Genomic DNA, 19,717 nt, shown 5'->3' on the forward strand with positions numbered 1-19,717 from the left:
TGCTTCATTCCAAAAAGAAACACAAACCTTGGGTACCCCCAGAATCTCGCACCGCTCAGAGATTGGTGGCATGCAACAATATTCAGAAGCTCAGGGAAAGCAAGGAAATGTGAATCCAAAATGTCTGTGGTCTGTCATTACATCTCTGGACAAGTGTTTGTGGATAGATTCAAAAGCAGGATTGTTACTTCTGACAGATGCCGCTCACAGTTCACCAGAAAAAAACAGTGTCTCTTTAGGGTCACCAAGGAGTTGAAACTGAAAGGCATTGAAATACCCTCCTTGCAGCTGGCAGCAGTTGTTGGCATAGAGCTAACAACACCCCTAGAACAGCCTGCAGCTTTTGATTGTGCCCTCCTTTTGCATAGCACTAGCAGTCAAGGGAGAAGCAGACGGAAGATTATCTTAGGCAGCAAAACTCTCGCTAAAATCAGGGAGTGGCTAATGGAAGCTTTTCCAGGAATCTGTGCGTGCATTTCTGCACGTTAGCAGAATCATGAGAGGCTTCCCGCAATGATCATAGAGGGAGGGAGGGAGGGAGGGAGGGAGGGAGGGAGGGAGGGAGGGAGGGAGGAGGTGTGATGGTGTGCCTTTTGCCAGCACCCCCGGGTGAGGATTGCCATGCCCAGAAGGAAATAAATGATGCACCAGCTGCCCGCTGAGGGCAAGTGCCTTGGCATAGCCCATGGAAAGGAAAGCAGCTGACTCTCCTGCTTCCTAGAGAGACTCCTGTTCATAGTCATGCCTTGCAGGCACAGCCGTCTCCACACTGTAATTTGAAGAGCATTTATTAGACTTACATAACCCCGGCGGATTGTGGCACTCTCTGCCAGCTGCCTTCTTGAACAGCAGAGTCAGAGCAAGGGCATGGATGGCAAGTGAAATCCTCTAGTGTTGAAAATCAATCTGGAAATGGCTGGGAGGGAAGCAGAGGTGTTTCCCTGGCCCTCTCGGATACTGTACAAGCAGTGAAAGAGGCGGGCGGCAACGGAGCAAAATGTACCAGTTGTAAGAGCCAATGCCAGGCTGTTGATGCTGTTCCCATGGTGACAGCATCCCCAGGGATGCCTGAACACAGCTCTTCCACTTCTTTACCCAATGTAAGTAGCAACCCTTGCATTATTGCCAGTGCTTGGAGTTAGCTAGTTTTTGGGGTTCTTTCCTGAAATGTTTTATTTGTGCGAATTAAGGCCCAGCTCTCTGGACTGCAGAATCGCCTTTAAAACACCCAGCCCTCACAAGTTGGGGAGGTACAGCCCCAAACCCCATCCAAGAGCATAAACGAATTCCCAAGATCATCTTGGTAGTCTACAGCAAGTGTGGAGAACACATTCCCAAAGCGGTTTAACAACTGATCCCTCTTCCCAGCTCTGTGAAGGGAATAGGTGTCTCCTATCAACTCTCAGCACCCTTAGCAAACTACAGTTCCAGGATGCTTTGGGGGAAGCCACAATTGATAATGTGGTATAACAGTGCTTTAAAAGTCTGGTGTGGATGAGACCATTATTTGGTTTGCTTTAAATTGCTGCTTCTGCTTCTTTTGGATTTTAATATTATGTGCTTCTAACCTACCCTGGACTTTATAGTTAAGGGCAGGCAAGAAATTTCTGAAATAAATACCTAATAATTAAATATTTAACAAATCAATGTTATCATCACTAATGATGATGACAATAATCATCACAACCACAGCATGCAACATAAAAGGAGTCTTGTGTACACTCAACATTTTTCCTTGAGTGGAAAATCTATTTATTTCACGAGATTCATAAACCTCTTATTGTAATAAAGTGGTTTACAAATCGTACATTTGGACACAATTTATTCACATCATTGTAACTGTTAGGTCCAGTCGTGGATGACTCTGGGATTGCTCATCTTGCTCTATAGGCTGAGGGAGTCGGTGTTCGTCCGCAGACAGCTTCCATGACTAAGCCGCTTCTGGCGAACCAGAGCAGCGCACGGAAACGCCGTTTACCTTCCCACCGGAGCAGTACCTATTTATCTACTTGCACTTGACATGCTTTCGAACTGCTAGGTGGGCAGGAGCAGGGACTGAGCAACAGGAGCTCACCCTGCCATGGGGATTTGAACTGCCAACCTTCTGATCGGCAAGTCCTAGGCTCTGTGGTTTAGACCACAGCGCCACCTGCATCCCTTCACATCATTGCACCCTTAAACGAATGTCTACAAAACTTTCTGCTCTTGAGCTCATGAACAATCTCCTCTGCATTACAGCACTATCTGGAATGACATTTCCTAGTGTTTTATTCAATAACGATTTCGTGCTTAAAACAAAACAAAAACAAAACAAAAAAACTACCTTGTAATTTATTTCTTCCTTTACCACCAGGTTTCAGGCTGACTGTTTTCAAGAGAAATGCAAAGCCGACCACCATCAACTTCCTCTCTATTAAACGTCAGCAGCATCAAAGGACAATTTCCTCTGTTTATTATCTTCAGCTCCTTTCAAGTTGCTGCACTTTGGTTTTAAGCAATCTGTGTTAGATGAAACCACAGAGCAGTTCAGCTAGAGTACATTGACTCTGATAGGACAAAACCTTCACCAGTCTGCGTACTCTGGTTTGGGGCAGGACTTGCAGTTTGAGATAAACACGGACTTCCCCAATATCTTAACCCTTCTCCTGCCTTCAGCGGTTAGGTAATTTTAGATTCTGGAGTTATTGGGGTATGGGCGTTTGGAGTGAGAGTGAATTAACTCCACGTACTTCAGAATAAACAGCTGAGCTGCAACGTGGGGGGGTGGGGCGGCTTTTGTTCATTCTGCTAAGTGGGACCCTGGACTTTTGCCCCAAAGCCCCACCCAGACGGTGCCGCTTCTTGCCTGCAAAGTTCAGTTCTCTCTTCCGATGCTCCTAAGCTCATACTGTAAATAAAAATTCCGTTGAGGGGAAAAGAACTGCCTTGAGGGAGGGGGTGTTTTTTCTTTCTTTTGCTTTCGCAATAATTTGTTTTCCAAAAAATAACTGGGTACAAGTCTAGTAATATAATGCAATCTCCACCAAAATCAAAATAAAAAAAAAATCATTGTGTTTGTAGTGTCATTTCAAGCATATTCTTAAGACGTTAATGGTTAATATAGCCTCTCCACAGCCAAATTTGAGTAGTTGGTGGGAGTGAATTGTTATCTTCTTCCCTTACATATGAAAAGAAAGAAGATCAGGTTTCAACAAAGGTATCTCTCTTTGTAACAACTTTTGCTATGCTCTTAAGTGACAGCCAGATCCCAAATGTTGTTGAACCATATCTGGAGGCGTAGCTCAGGCTGAAATTTTCCAAACTCTGTTTATCTTGAGCAGATTTTGCAGTTTCACACATTCCCTACACTAAAAAGGAAAGGAAACCTGAACTAACACAAAGCAATATTTGCTCCTTGCTTATACCGTTTCCGTGATGGTTTCTCCATAGAAGTCAGTAGTTCTTATCTACTATAATAGTAGATTCATTTATGACTCTGCCTTAGTTAAGTAGCTTAACAGGGAGAAAAACAGGAGTACTTTAAGAGTATTTGCAAGTAACAAAAGCATTACTTGCCCAAAGAGGAAGGTGAAGGAGAAGAGGAGCTTCTGACCCAAAAGAAGGTGTTTTAATATAATTTGGGCAGTTTTGCCTAAGTATGGAAACTGAGCACATTGTACCCTTATGTACAGGCTATAAACAGCATTTCTGTAAATGCTATCTCTGACATTGCCTGTCACATAGGTGCTTAATAAGCACAGAACCTCATGTGCCTGATTCCCTGCTTTTTTCAAACTTGACATTATCGTTATCAGCTTTCCAACCAAACAACTTTTTTTTTTTTACAGCTCCACATTTTGTATCCACCTGCACACTAAAAAAAAACCAACCACCACAACCACACACAGGGTAGTGACATCCCGCCAAGTTAAATTATTTTAGCTTATTACATATAACAAGACAAAGGTTTGAGAGGTACAGAAAAGAGCAATGATATCATCTGGTCCACAACTTAAGAAAGAAAATGATTCTGAGAAGAGAAATGGTTATTGCAGAGATATAAACAGTGCCACGATAAGATCATGATTCCACACAAACGAGGTAGGGTGGGCGGGTGTATGTGCTGGGAAGAATTTGTGGGAAAGAGAGGTATTAATCACCCCACCCACCCACCTGCCAATTTCACCTACAATTACCCCTCCCCACCTTGAATCGCATTATAACAGCAAAAGACACAAGACTGGGAAAGGACTTTGTGAGGATAATGTGCGGTTTTGCCCTCAGACCTTTGAAGCGTTCGGCGAATAATATCTGTCTTGCTTAACTGCAAAAAAATCACAAGAAAGTGTTCCAAGAAATAACAGGACTCCTCTGCTGCCTGGAAGTTGGACTTTGCACCCCCATCATGTGCCTCATTATCTGTTTGTTTTATCTGGTGAACAGAACCTGATCTCTGGAGCGCAGAGACTGATGCAATCTGGAAAGTTATCTGGGCTCTCTTGGGCCACTCTGCCACAAGACGCACACATCTGTATTGGCAGACACAGGTCTTCTAGCACTGGCCGGTGTTTTAATCTTTCTTCAAAAACCTTACCTTGCTGAAGAGTCTCCAGTCTGAAAAGGACATGGCCTGCTCTACCCGCATCATAGCAGTCTGGATTTTTCTTCTTCATGGTATGTACATTGGTGGAACAGGGACCGTGGAAAAGATGGAGGGGGGGGGGCTTGTCTGCAGAACCATCCCCAAAGGCCAGGCCAGTCCATATGACCACATGTTCATGGTGAGTATGGCAGAACTGAATGGATCTTCTGGGCTGATTTGGCACACAAGGTTGACAAATTTTTGGTTGCTTTTCTCATGAGCATCCAGCTTACCATTCCACTTCCCTCAGATTGTTCAGGGCCTGCAGATTCAACCGCTTCAGCACCTGCTAGCCATGAGGAAAGCCTTGGTTTATTGAGCATTCATCCCGATTTGCTTTCACAAAGCTTTCACAGAGGTTAGATTATAGTATTCACTGAGCATTAGGGATGGGAGAATCTTATAATTTCAGTTCACATTTTGTCATTCTTAAATTTAGCTCACCACATTTCTGCAGACGTTTGCTACTTAGGGGGGGAAAGTACTTATGGAAACCATTCCGCATTTCAGTGCAACTTTTCTTCTCATAAGCACATTTTCATATGTACCTATGACCGATGTACATATTTTTGCAAGCAATTTCTTCTAATGCTATGCATTCTTATGTGTTATTTTCACTAATGTATTCATTTTTACACACACTTTCTCCTAGTACATGATATTTTTTTTGGTAAACACTCTGGTTGGAGAACTGCATTGCAAAATTTAGTAAGTGGGAATTTCGAAGGATGTCTGTGTTTCGGTTCTCATATTGTTTCAGAAACTGCAAATTTAGCTTTTAATGTGAACTGAATATAATTTCTCCCTGATCTGGATCAAGCATTCATTCTGATTTGCTTGCAGGGAGCTTACATATCTTCCCATTTATCATTTGTTCAACCACACTTTTCAATGCATTTCTCTGTCATTTTCCAAACTGCAGAAACAAAACACCAATATGCATTATATTAGGAGAGTGTGCTTTACCCAAATGTAAAACTGCACACAAACAAATGTATATTAGGACAAATCAGTACTAAAATGCTGGTGAATTTTCATGAGGGCTTTATTTCCTTTTTTTAAAAAAAGGAAACTGGTGTAGAAATATGGAGAACTGAATTTAAGAGGGGGGGGGGGAGAGAAACAAAAACTGAGAAATTCACCCATCCCTACTCTTCACAAAGGGAACCTGTAGAAAGTGCAGAAACGTCCTGCTTCAAGTCCTGGCTAACTCTGGTGCCTCGTCAACTCAGACTCTGGTAAACTGCTCAATGGCATTCTCCAGTCAATTTATGGCAGTTAAAATTCTAAGCCGTAGAGATGCTCAGCAAATCCTACATTGTGCCAAACATAGCCAAGAACCATCCAGTCTATGCTTATCATGTTCCATGATTTGTGTCATTGGGCTTCCACTCTGTTATCAGCTGCTGTTCCCTTTGGGGCAGCAACAGAGAACAGACACTGAATTGTCATTAATTGCACCTGTCAATGCAAGCACTGGATGCAGACATCACGCAGGCTAACTCTCCAAACTCACAACAGTACAAATCAAATTATCTCCCCTACCTCATTCCCAGGCCTTTCCCCCCCCTGCACATCTTTTTCTAGGGGGGGGGTGAAAAACACAGTGCCCGTTCCCATGGCTTTTGCAATTTTAAAGGGAGCAGAAGCTGGGAGGAAGATGTAGTCAAACTACCATTAGATGATTCTGCCTGCCATTGGCTCTGCCTCCACTTACTTCTCTCCTGTCTGCCCCCCCCCATCCCAATGGGGATCACAAACCATTTTTCTTTGTTCACTGTCCCTATTTATTTATGTGTCCTTTAACAGTGTCTCAGCATGCAGACCATATTAGGGAAAGGGAACTTTTCCTGGTGTGAAGATAAAAGTGACAGACATAGTTCTCCTTGTTTGATTTCTTCCTGTCATCAGGTGACTGTTAATTTGAAAAGGAAACCCAACAGGAGCATAAAAATAAAAGCAGACCCACCCCCCAAATTTTCCCTGTGCTCCATTAACTCTATCTAAATATGCTTTCAGCCGTGGGCATGACTAGCTGAATTTCTAAGGCTGCAACACAGAGCCAAAGTACTGTATAGCACTGCATGCTCCTCCGATGATGTAAACCTCTGCCTGCTGCCAGCAGGGAAAACGTGGCACATCTGGTGCCAATTGCTAGAGCTGATTACTCTCTTGCCATCCTTGCTAATGGAACGGACCACACACTCTCAGGCCAAGTGTCATCTCTCTCTACTAGAAACCAATGGTAGCATTAATCCAATGGGATCAGCTCTGCACAGCCTCTTCTCAACAGGGGCAGTAAACTTGAAAAAGTATGGTTTGCCTGAGCAACTAGGATCAGTGCAATGCACCTGAAATCAATAAAGAAGCAAAGGCTAATAATCATTGGGACTCCTACACTCAGCGAATAGGGAGAAGAGCCATAGCTCAGTGGCAGTAGAGCATTTGCATAGCATGCAGAAGCTCCCAGGTTCAGTTCCCAGCTTCTCTGGGAAGGCTGGGAGTGCTCCCTGCCTGAAACTCTGGAGAGCTGCTGCCAGCTAGTGCAAGAAATACAGAGCTAGATGGACCAATGAACTGACTCCACAGAACAGCAGTTCCCTACATTCCAGATTAAAATATTTATGTATCTTGTTGGTAAATTTTTGCAAAGGTAGGCTCATTCACACTTGCAGGTTGATCACTGCAGGACCAGCTGATGATTTGCATGTGTGAATATCCCACCACTGAGTTAGCCACCAGAGGTCTTGTCTAAAGGTTGTAAAAGGTAAATGGACCCCTGACCATTAGGTCCAGTCGTGGCCGACTCTGGGGTTGCGGAACTCATCTCGCTTTATTGGCCGAGGGAGCCGGCGTACAGCTTCCGGGTCATGTGGCCAGCATGACTAAGCCGCTTCTGGTGAACCAGAGCAGCGCATGGAAACACCATTTATCTTCCCGCCGGAGCGGTACCTATTTATCTACTTGCACTTTGACGTGTTTTCGAACTGCTAGGTTGGCAGGAGCTGGGACCAAGCAACGGGAGCTCACCCCGTCGCGGGGATTCGAACCGCCGACCTTCTGATTGTCAAGTCCTAGGCTCTGTGGTTTAACCCACAGCGCCACCCATTGTAATGTGTCTTAATTTGCAATACAGTCCTCTGTTTGAAGGGTTGCCAGAAGACAGCCCTCTCTTTGAAAGGCCGTCAAGTCCAGTTTAAAGATATAGAACCAGGAGCACTGGTTGGTTCTTAAAAGACTAGAGGGGAAAGCTGAAGTGGTGGAGACTCTGCCTCACAAACAGGAAGATCTCAGGTTGAATCCCCAGCATCTCCAGATAGGGAACGACCCCTGCCTGAAACCCTGGAGAGCTTCTGCCAGTCAAACAATATTGAGCTAGATAGGACAATGGTGTGACTCTATATAAGGCAGCTTTCTATGTTCCAAGAAGACTATACATATGTGGAGGGTTCCCCCACCCCAACATATTTACTTTTAGAGACTTTCCTATTCCCCGAAGCATGATACCTGCAGGAGCCTGGCTTCCCTGCTCACCTTCTCCAGATATTTAAGGCTATATTTTCTTTCTGTTAGGTACCTCTGTGATACAAGAGGAGATGTGAAATCAATATTCCATGCAAGCGCTCAGTGAATTATAAATCTAACCCCTGGCTTCCAATGATGGTCCTACTCAGACTAGACCCAACTGAGATAATAGGCATGACTGCCATAGGTCCAATAATTTCAATGGGTCTCTGAGTAGGACTTTAGCATTTTAGCAAACAACTGCAACAGGACGGGTGAACGAGCATTGGGCCATACATCCTCTCCCCCGCTCCCCATACACAACCCATACATTCTTACTCGAATATGAATGGAGTGTTTCATTCTTTTTTAGGCCTCATCTCAGGTTACCCCAGAAGAAGAAGTTCTGAATCAGAAGACATCAGAAACTGTACAATCACCCCTCCGGTGAGATCCTTAACATTGCTCAAAATTGAGGAATCTATTATTTGTGTTTGTGTGTGTGCACACCCTTCCCAAAGAGAGAATGCCCTTCCCAAAATGTCTAGCATCTAGGGATGGCAGAGAAATTCTATTCAGTTTGCATTTGAATCAACTTTATCAAATTCACACTTAACTGAAACAATACACCTACCTTAAAATACAGCTGTGCTCTGAAATTAGCACTTATCTGAATTTTGTGGTGCAGTTCTCCAACCATCCTTTAAAAAATAATAATGTATGTATTAGGTTAAAACATGCATAAAAATAAATATACTCATGTAAATAACATGCAAAAAGGGCACCACAAATATGTGAATTTTAGTTCAAAACTGAATACAGTGGTACCTCGGGTTAAGAACTTAATTCGTTCTGGAGGTCTGTTCTTAACCTGAAACTGTTCTTAACCTGAGGTACCACTTTAGCTAATGGGGCCTCCTGCTGCCACCACGCCGCCACCACACGATTTCTGTTCTCATCCTGAAGCAAAGTTCTTAACCTGAGGTACTCTTTCTGAGTTAGCAGAGTCTGTAACCTAAAACGTCTGTAACCTGAAGCGTGTGTAACCTGAGGTACCACTGTACAAAAGTGTGCATATTGGGTAGAATTGCATACAAAGATGTGTATATTCAGAGAAATTGGCAATACAATGCTGACGAATTGTCATGAGGATTTAAAAATAAACAAATTGCAAATTGCTGCAGAAACGTGTAAAAATGAGAAACCGAGAGAACGAAAACTGATAGATCCCTACGAAGGTGTAGTCCAGCCCTATGAAGCATCTAGTCTGGCAGCCTCTGAGGTCCAAGTGTCAGTGCTGTGCTGAGACCGTGAGGCAACATTGAGAAGGGGCCGGTGGAAGAGTGTGAATGGCTGCCCTGACCCCATTTCTTCCTCTTCTGCCCTTGTACTGATCATCCATTTGTGCTTTCAGCACTTGCCTCCTACAGTCACCAATACGAGTGAGCGCCTGAGTGCCTTGCGGCTGCACATGCAATCTCACAACTTCTCTGCCTACATCATTCCTGCCACGGATTCACACATGGTAAGGCAAAGGGTGCAGCTGTTCCACCTTTATCAGGGGTGGGAAGGGACTGGGTTCTGTCCAAAAAGAAACACTACGTTTCCAGACCTGAAGCTACAAAGATAGGATGGCAAGTGTGTGTCAAGGCCTCGTAAGAGACCTTGCCTTGTATGTGGCTTCAGATTCCCATGACTAGCAGAAGCAGGATAGGTTATGCAAAACAATCTATTTGCATATGGTAAAGGTGCAGGTGGCACTGTGGTCTAAATCACTGAGCCTCTTGGGCTTGCCGATCAGAAGGTCAGCGGTTCGAATCCCCACGATGGGATGAGTTCCCATTGCTCTGTCCCAGCTCCAAGCTAGCAGTTTGAAAGCACACCAGCACAAGTAGATAAATAGGTACCACTGTGGCGGGAAGGAAAACGGCATTTCTGTGCACTCTGGTTTCCGTCACTATGTTCTGTTGCACCAGCAGCAGTTTAGTCATGCTGGCCACATGACCCTGAAAGTTGTCTGGACAAATGCCGTCTCCCTTGGCCTGAAAGCGAGATGAGCGCTGCAACCCCATAGTCGCCTTTGACTGGACTTAACCGTCCAGGGGTCCTTTACCATTTACCTTTTAATTTGCATATATCTGCACACTTTGTATAATGTATGCAGATTGCAGAATTCTGTTTTTCTGGACACTTAATTTTGATTTCCTAGCTGCATAAGTTTTCTGTTTTATTTTGGGGTTTTTAAGAGGAGATGATATACTGGTATGTTATTAGAAAGGGGAACCTTTCTTGCACATAAGTGCATTGCAAGGGGTTGGACTAGACAGCCCTCGGGGTCCCTTCCAACTCTACAAATCTATGATTCTGTGAAGACAGTTTCCTGAACTCAGAGGGCTTTTCTGTTTCCCAGAGTGAATACATTGGTGAACGGGACAAGAGGCTATCCTGGATGACAGGCTTCTCAGGATCATCAGGTAAATACTCTTTCAGACTTACCACCTCACTTTTCCTGGTCTACCTTGGCCAGTACCCTAAGATACACAGGTCCTGGACAATAAATGGGGGACGTGTGGCCCATTGCAAGTTGTTGGCCTCCATCTCCCATCAGCCCCAGCCAGCACAGTCAGTTATCAGGGGGATGGGAGCTCTGTGGTTCAGCAATATTTAGGTCCCAGGTTTCCAATCCCCAGCCTAGACCTAATACAGACTTCTTTTCACTGGGAGTTAGAACCAGCACCTAAATTGAATGCCAAGTTAATGGAATGTGCGTAGAAATAACAACAGCACATCATTGTCGCTTCTATAACACAGGAGTCCAGAGTGAAATGAAATCCTGATAACACATTACTCAGAAAAGCTGAACAAAACAGCATATAAATTGGGAAGAAAAGAACAAAGAGATTTTGTCTTTATTACTTCACAACATCCACATAACCAAACATACAGAGAAAAGAATTCCGTCAGAACTACACAGCCAATTCAGACATGTGCTGCCTCAGCAAAGATCATTCCCCCCTGCCTGGCTGTTTCCCTCTTGGTTAGTTGACTTTAGCATTAACAGAGCTAACCCTTAAGCCATATGTGGGGAACCCCTGATCCTCTGGATGTTGCTGAACTCCAATTCCCATCAGCACTTGGCATGATCGCTGTCAATTGACTCATTATGAACATGCAAAGGAAGGAAGGCAGGGAATAAATGAATTTTCTGAATTTTCAAATAAGAAAAGTAGCTGCATTTAATGTTTTAAAGATGTTGGGAGGTGTCGTATTCAAGGCACTGTATTTGCTCGTTTAAAATAAAAAAATTAAAGGGGAGGGGGACACAAAGGGCAGAAATTTCCCATATCTGATTTCTCACACCTGTAATGTGAGTGTGAAACTTGCATTGGCAAAGATTCACATGTGGTCTAAACTTGGTGCTCATGTTCTCTGTGTCTTTTCATTGACATCATTTATAAATGATGCACTTCACATGAAAGAGCACTCACAACATCGGTTGTGAAAACACATTGCCACATCCATTCTACACCATGCATATAAAGGACATTAAAAGCACATGCCCCCCCCGCAATGAACCCTGGGAACTGTAGTTTATCATCACAGAGCCACAGTTCCCAGCACCCTTAATAAACTACAGTTTCCGGGATTATTTGGGAAAAGACATGTGCTTTAAATGTATGGTTTGGATATGACCTATTTAGGACGTGGGTGGCACTGTGGTCTAAACCACTGAGCGTCTTGGACTTGTCGATCAGAAAGTCGGCGGTTCGAATCCCTGTGATGGGGTGAGCTCCCATTGCTGTGTCCCAGCTCCTGCCAACCTAGCAGTTTGAAAGCATGACAGTGCAAGTAGATAAATAGGTAAACATTTCTGCAGCAGGAAGGTAAACAGCATTTCCATGCGCTCTGGTTTCCATCACGGTGTTTTCTTGCACCAGAAGCGGTTTAGTCATGCTGGTCACATGACCCAGAAAGCTGTCTGTGGACAAACGCCGGCTCCCTTGGCCTGAAAGCGAGATGAGTGCTGCAACCCCATAATCGCCTTTGACTGGACTTAACTGTCCAGGGGTCCTTTACCCTTTACCTTTTATTTAGTCCTTGTTTAGCTCTGGGATACCAAGACGTAGTAAAGAAGCTTCTAGGCATGTACAGTGGTGCCCCGCAAGATGAATGCCTCGCAAGACGAAAAACTCGCTAGACAAAAGGGTTTTCCGTTTTTTGAGTCGTTCCGCAAGACGAATTTCCCTATGGGCTTGCTTTGCAAGACGAAATGTCTTGCGAGTTCTTGCGAGTTTGTTTCCTTTTTCTTAAAGCCGCTAAGCCGTTAATAGCCACTAAGCCGTTAATAGCCGCTAAGCCGCTAATAGCCGTGCTTCGCAAGACAAAAAAACCGCAAGACGAAGAGACTCATGGAACGGATTAATTTCGTCTTGCGAGGCACCACTGTACAGAGTGTATTTCCTTCACCAAGTAGTAACCAGTTCCAGCAAGTGCTAGGAAGTAGGGCTGAACACTTAAGGAATATGTTTTCCAAGCAAGCTCAGGTCATAGCAACTCTGATTTTAGGAATTTATCATGATACACATACATTAAATTGTTCTGCTTGTTTGTTGTAGGGACTGGTGTGGTCACTTTGCAGAAGGCTGCGCTCTTCACTGATAGTCGCTACTGGATCCAAGCTGAGCGCCAAATGGATTGCAACTGGGAGCTGCAGAAATCAAGTTAGTGCCCACCATAAAAATGTATTGGGGTGCAGTTCCCCCTCTGTCCACCAGGGCTGCATAGAGATAGGGAGAAATTCAATTCAGCTCACAATTAAATGTGAACCTTCTTAATTAGCTTTTCCTGAAACAATATGCAGACTGAAACGCAGCCATCTTTCAAAATTGGCACTTCTGAATTTTACAGTAGAGTCCTCCAGCCAAATAATGTGAAGAAAAATGCATCTACTAGGGCAGATGGTGCACAGAAATGCATATAACAGTGAAAATAACATACAAAAATGCATTGTACTAGGGGAGGTTGCTTTGTGAAAATGTGCATACAAAAATGTGAAAATGAATATATTTGCACTAAAACACTAGTGAATTCCCATGAATACTTTTTTTATATATATAAAACAATTGCACCCAGGTGTGGAAATGCAGAGAAGTGAACTTAAGACTGGAAAAATGAGAAACTGAAATTGACAGGTTTGTTCATCTCTAGTGCCACACGTCAGCGGACAAGCCCTTCTAGACTAAAGCAGGTGTCCTAGGAGACCTCAGTGTGAAATGGGTGACCAGGTCAAACAGATACTCCAACCACAAGTCCTGGGCTGCTTCCACCATGTGAATTTCTTGTGAAACAGCTATGCTCTGTTCACCCACTTTTTTTAATGAGGCACCTGCATAGCTAATTAACTAATTCAATTCATTAATCAGTGCCCATAAAATATGTCAGTATGATTTCACAATAAATCCACATCAGGAATAAAAGCAATTATGCGATTTCATATATGAAAAACAGGCACACAGACTCAGGAACCGCTGACACATGACACCTACATCTTGCTAGGATTCAGACTCAAGTCTGCTGACCTTTATCAAGCCCATCACAGAGCAACTGGTCCAGGGCTGGCATAGTATCTCCTGATTGCTTCATATAGTTATTGAATAACATTGGTGGCAAGATGGTACTATTTGGAACTCCCCAGCACAACTGCCAGGGAGCCAGAAGGTAATCATCTGAGGCTATTCTCTGAAACCAACCTTGGAGGTGGTATCAGAGCCACTGTAAAACAGTGTCTCTTGCACCCATCTTCCCCCCACCCTAGTCTGTGGAGGATACCATGCACAGTGGCAGCAAACGCTTCTGAGAGTGCAAGTAAAAATAACAGCATCACCCTACCTTTCTCCTGATAAAAGTCATCTGCTGGGGCAACCAAGGTCAATCCAGTCCCATAACCAGGACTGAACCCAGATTGAAATGAATCAAAACAATTGGTTTCACCTAAGAGCTCCTGGAGCTGTTACACCACTACCCTCTCAATCCCCTTATCTGAAAAGGGAGTATTTGTAGCTGGGCAGTAGTCACTGCAAACCAATGAGTCCAGTGTGGGTTTTTCCAGGAGTGATCAAATCACTGCCCTTTTGACAATCGCCAGAACCACTCCCACCCACCCACCCTGCAAAAATGCCTTAATCACATCCTGGACCCACTTGAACCATATGCGCTGCCCTGTCCAGATTCATCCAAGTATGCTGCTGTGATGTCAGCATCAGGGAGGCAGTTCCACCCAACGACACTGGGTGCTACTGGCTCTGCCACTGAGCTATGACGTTAGTTGACTCAATGGCCAGTGTTACCAATGGAATTTCAGCTAGCTTCTTCTTCTCTTGAGGTGGTCCATGCAGTTGCTAGAACACTCACCAGTGTTCATTCTCCTTTCTCTTGCAGTCTGGATCAACTCTATTGGGCAGTGGATTCTTCAAGAAGTTTCAGCTGGGGAGAGAATTGGATTGGATCCCTTCCTCTTTTCTATTGGTAAGAAGCACTGTTCGTCACATCCACACTATGCATTTAAATCATATGGTTTCACCCCAAAGAATCCTGGGAACTGTAGCTTACCACTCACAGAGCTACAATTCCCAGCAGCCTTAACAAACTACAGGTCCAGCTCACACAGCCCTTATTCCGCCTCTGGTCTGTGTTTCCTTTTGGAAAAATGAGGCACAGCAGAGACTATGGTGTCTTTATGATACATGGTTTATTTACACATATACAACCTGAAGCCTAGCTAGAGAGGGATACAGAGCACCACAAGGTTTCTATTTCCCCCTTGGTTGCAGTCTTGCAGCTCAGCAGCAAATCAGTCATCTCTAACTTTCCCCTGACAGCTTGCATCACTCTGTTCCTCTCAAGCTTTCATTGTCTCGGCCTCAGGAAGAGGCCCCACCCTTTCGTGATGCTAATAGTTCACTATCCTCAGGCCACCACCTCAAAGCGAATTAAGATGACTCCATTACCTTTCACCTCGTGCTGATTTCCTAGCATTAAGAAGTGCCTAATACACAACACAGGAAGTCTGCCCGGCATAATATGCTAATTAAATTATTAGGACGCAGGTCAAATACACACATGGATCTATGTCAAACACACATGAGTGCACCTATTTCCTGGTTCTAGCATCCCAACTTAATTAAATTCTAACACTAACCCAATCCAGAATTCAGGTTGTCTTGCACCACAGATTCATAATAATACAATAAATAAAACAAGATTACTTAAACAACATGCAGCATCCAATAGGAAAAATAACAAGAGAGCTTCACAGTTTCAGCTTAGTGCTAGAGATACTGCTCCCATTATGTTGCTCAGTGTCCCTCTCCTGCATTCACTTGCAAGGCTCCCAAGCACAAGCAGTTGGGTAGTTCGAAACACCCCTCTTATGAGATTTAGACATACTACTGTGTAAATTCACACTTAGCCATGGTGCTCAGTGGGTGATTTTACCTTCTAAGAGGGACGGAGAGGCGTAAGTCCACCCAGAGTCTAAGAGTAACTGCTCTACTACAGGTGACTTGCTCTGCCCCTCTGCCCCTCTCCCACAGACCCTGGCCAAGGAAAGCTGCTCTGTACCTGTGGGCAGCTATGGAGTCATTTTCAGTCCCTGGATTGAACTAGTTCAGATTAATTAACTAAAAAAATATATCTGAATAATGCATGAAATCAGTTGCTGTAATTTCCAGGTGAACTGAATGTGAATTAAGGGCTCGTCCCCACTTCCACCTGTCCAGTGCAAAGAAAGCATGATGGGTCTGAGCAGTTTCACCTTTACTCCCCACCCCGCCCTGCTTCCCCAGAAAACATGCTCTTTAGCAATTAATCGGAACAAATGGCGATCTGCAGGAAACCTGATTGCCATTTGCTGCAATGCAACTCTAAACCATGGGTTTTCCCAGGGGAAAGGGGTGGGGGAAACAGAAGTGAGATAAGCCCTCAGTTCCTTCTGCAGCGGAACTTGGGGAGGTTGTATAAATTCAATTCAATTTTCATTTTCATTCAATAATTTTATACATGGGACTACTCTGTGTTTGATTGTGGTCACTGCATTTCACATTTTTACCTATCTAAAAAGTACAGTGGTACCTCTACTTACGAATGCAATCCATTTTGGGGTGCCATTCGCACCCCAAAAAGTCCATAAGTAGAGTGTCGCTACCACGCGTGCGCGAAGTGCGATAGACTGCTTCTGCACATGCGCGAAGCACACAAATCGCTTCTGCGCATGTGTGAAGCGTGCAGATCGCTTCTGTGCATGCGCGGGGTGCGAACCCAGAAGCAAGCACTTCTGGGTTTGCTGCATTCATAACCTGAAAAACCGCAAACGTAACACGAGGTATGACTGTAATGCTGCTATTTAAGTTCAAATATTGTAATTGTTGGGGAGGAGGAACAACCACTCACATTACATAGTGTGTTTCGATGTTCTTTTAAGTATATATTCTAATTTAGCAGAACAACTTGTAAGATACTGAAGGCTGGGGGGAAACCACCGAGGACAACATAAATAAACTGAATTTAACTGTGGACTGAACTGGAACAGAATCAATTCCCTTTGGGAACAAAATTAGTTCCTTTTCTGTAATCGTTCTTGGCTGCTGTTCAATGTGAACTGGAACTAATTTCTTCTGGAAATGATATTTACAATCACTGGTGATTTTTCCACATCTACCTGCTTAACATCCTCTTTCCACAGAAAACTGGGAGAGCTACAACCAGATCCTGGAGGGTTCAGATATAATCCTCGTTCCCCTAGAGGACAACCTGGTGGACCAAGCATGGGGGGCACAGAGACCTCCTCCTCCCACCAACACCATCTACCAACTCAATGACAACTTTGTGGGTATGTTCTTGAGCCATGCATGGACTGGTGCGGGCCTTCCTGGGGAAGTGCCACACCTCAGTGGCAGAGCTCCTGTCCAGAACAAAGTCCTAGGTTCAATCCCCAGAATCTCCAGGTACAGCAGGGAATATCCCCTGACCCGTCTGAAACCCTGGAGAGCTGCTGTTAGCCAGTGTATACAGCACTGAGCTAGTTGGCCAATGCTATGACTATAAGATGACTATAAGATGGATTCCTGGTATGCCCCGCAGAGGACCTTAAGGTCCATGAATAACCATAGTTTAGAAGTCCTGGGCCCTAAGGAAGTCAGACTATCCGCCACCAGGGCCAGGGCCTTTTTAGTGATGGCTCCAACCTGGTGGAATGCTCTGTCCCATGAGACTAGGGCCGTTCAGGATTTAACCTCCTTCTGTCGGGCCTGTAAGACAGAGCTATTCCGTCTGGCCTTTAATTTGAATTCAGCCTGATCATTTATTTCCCTTCTCTTCTCTCCCCCTCCCCTTTTATGAAGATCACCCGCTCTGAGACCCCACAGCTAATTCTCCCCTGGCCTCCTTGCTGGCCCAAGTAGGACCAATTCAGCCAGCTAGCCGTGGGGGTTATCTAATGCTTATTTCCCCTAAACTGATTTTTGAATTTTGAATTTTATTGTTATTCATGTTTTTATACTGTATTTTATGCTGCTTTTATAATTAAGTGTTTTAAATTTGTTGTTAGCTGCCCTGAGCCCGGTTTTTGAACCGGGAAGGGCGGGGTATAAATAAAAAATTATTACTATTATTATTCCTATGTTCATACATTACACTAGAGTTACTTGGCAGGACTGGCCTGTTTTCTCTAACATTAATGAAGTTCAGGGGAAGCAAGAAAAGACATTCAAGTTGGCATGCTTCAGTGTTCTAATATTCCCTGGTTTGACTTGGCATCAGGCAGATAAGTTCTTCTGTATATATTTCCTATTTTCATCTGTTTGGTTTATCTCTCCTCCCATTGCTTATGCAACTCCGTAATGTGCCCTTTACACTGATAGCCCGATGCTGTCCAGGTTTTAACAACTGCCTCTAATACCTTCATTTCTGGACCATCGAAACTGGTTCTTAACTGCACATGGTCTTGCATGGCCCTCATGGAGCCACAAGGTTAGCGAAGGGACAGGTGGGTGCCAACCAACCTCCCATTGCATCTCACCTCCTCTTCTTTCAGGGAGCAGTTGGCAAGAGAAGATTTCTGTTATCCGGACTCAGATGGAGAATCATGGCAGGAAGCCCACAGCAGTCCTGCTTTCAGGTCTCGAGGAAACCGCCTGTGAGTGCTCCGTTGTAATCAAGTTAATGCACAGCTTGCTTTCTATATTTCCACATTCCCTCTTTCTGCAGCCTCCTCAGCTATGTCAGTACACATTCCCTTTGTTGTCCCCACTTGCTGTTCCTGAGCTACTCCCACCAGGGCTGGCTCCAGAGAGTGGCATTGTTAGGAAAGCTTCAGATGCCTTGGAAGCAGAAGGTCGCGTGTTCAGTCCTGTGCTTCTTTAGGTAGGGCTGGGAAGTTCCCTTTGTGAAACCCCAGAGAGGTGCTGTCATTCACTTTATACAACACTGAGCTAGATGGACCAATCACATCCCTGCCAATTAAAATTGTACAGTGGATTGGGAGATCTTGCACGTCAAACTCTTTCTCCCCAAAAGATCAGACTTTTTTTTATAAGGAAAGTGATTGGGAAATGCACTGGAGAACATGTTGATAACATTTGCTTTGGCGCAATGTCATCTAACCTCTCCACAAACAAATCAGAATGAATGCACAATAAATATCCACCATGGTCTGATCTGCCTGCAAACAATTCAGAATGAACACATAATAATAATAATAATAATAATAATAATAATAATAATAATAATAGGTAATCTGAATGTGCCCTTATATACAGTTTGCACGCCACCCCAATCTCTGAGCTGTGCAAGATTCCAGGGATTTCAGAACGACGCACATTCACTTCAGGGCCTTCTCCTCTGCTTCCCCCGTGACTCTAATCCTGTCTCCGTTCTGCAAGCCACTCTCCCCATAACCCTACCCTGCTTCCTTCAACCACTTAAAAGCCTCCTAGGTGAAAAGAAGAAGAAGGGGGGAAATGGAATTTGTAAGAAACCCCTGCCTTTCCACAGGGCTCTTCAATCTTCGGGGAGATGACATCCCTTACACACCTGTCTTCTACGCTTACACACTTCTCACCAAGACAGATATCAGGTACTTGAGCAACTTACTCACCGTCTCAGACAAGGGTCTGGTTCAAACAAGTGGGATCCAGAATAAAATGGCTGCAGTGTGAGATGCTCTCCTCAGGGTTCATGCCAGCCAGCCATGCCCTCTTCCATAACACTCCATTTCCTATCCTCCATTTCCTGTTTTACCTCCCCTCCCCCCAAACAGAAACTCAGCATTTTGTCCTGACTAAGCATTAGGGATGAGGGAGAAATTCTATGCAGTTTGTATTTACAGGCAACGCTACCAAATTCTCACTTTGTCTTCATATCGTTCCAGGAAACACAGCCCTCCTTCGAAATTCTCACCTATCTGAATTCTGTGGTGCAGTTCTCCAGCCAAACAATGTTAACAAAATTCCCATAAGTTCCCTGAGAAGAGGGATGGGCTGTTTTTAAACCACTCTTGAAAACTGGAGCTCTGTGAGAGAAATAGAGGCATCCTAA

The 19,717-nt window shown here is 44.3% G+C and overlaps 1 protein-coding gene and 1 long non-coding RNA gene across 2 annotated transcripts in view; one reads left to right on the forward strand and one right to left on the reverse strand.

The window, feature by feature from the left end:
• Nucleotides 1-2,395: 2,395 nt before the first annotated feature.
• On the reverse strand, nucleotides 2,396-19,687 carry LOC144326134 (uncharacterized). Its single transcript, XR_013391290.1, has 3 exons — nucleotides 19,580-19,687; nucleotides 8,760-8,826; nucleotides 2,396-2,499 (listed from the first exon to the last, which is right to left on the reverse strand). It is a non-coding gene; the product is annotated as an uncharacterized LOC144326134 (long non-coding RNA).
• Nucleotides 4,439-19,717, forward strand: part of XPNPEP2 (X-prolyl aminopeptidase 2) — a 34,381-nt gene continuing 19,102 nt past the window's right edge. Inside the window, exons 1-9 of the mRNA XM_028714745.2 lie at nucleotides 4,439-4,653; nucleotides 8,499-8,572; nucleotides 9,540-9,650; nucleotides 10,536-10,599; nucleotides 12,742-12,846; nucleotides 14,564-14,650; nucleotides 16,866-17,012; nucleotides 18,216-18,317; nucleotides 19,175-19,256. Coding sequence (XP_028570578.2) covers nucleotides 4,605-4,653; nucleotides 8,499-8,572; nucleotides 9,540-9,650; nucleotides 10,536-10,599; nucleotides 12,742-12,846; nucleotides 14,564-14,650; nucleotides 16,866-17,012; nucleotides 18,216-18,317; nucleotides 19,175-19,256 — 821 coding nt within the window. The 5' untranslated portion in view covers nucleotides 4,439-4,604. The remainder of the gene's footprint in view (nucleotides 4,654-8,498; nucleotides 8,573-9,539; nucleotides 9,651-10,535; nucleotides 10,600-12,741; nucleotides 12,847-14,563; nucleotides 14,651-16,865; nucleotides 17,013-18,215; nucleotides 18,318-19,174; nucleotides 19,257-19,717) is intronic.

This window comes from Podarcis muralis, chromosome Z (genome assembly GCF_964188315.1).
Source record: "Podarcis muralis chromosome Z, rPodMur119.hap1.1, whole genome shotgun sequence".
NCBI lineage: Eukaryota > Metazoa > Chordata > Lepidosauria > Squamata > Lacertidae > Podarcis > Podarcis muralis.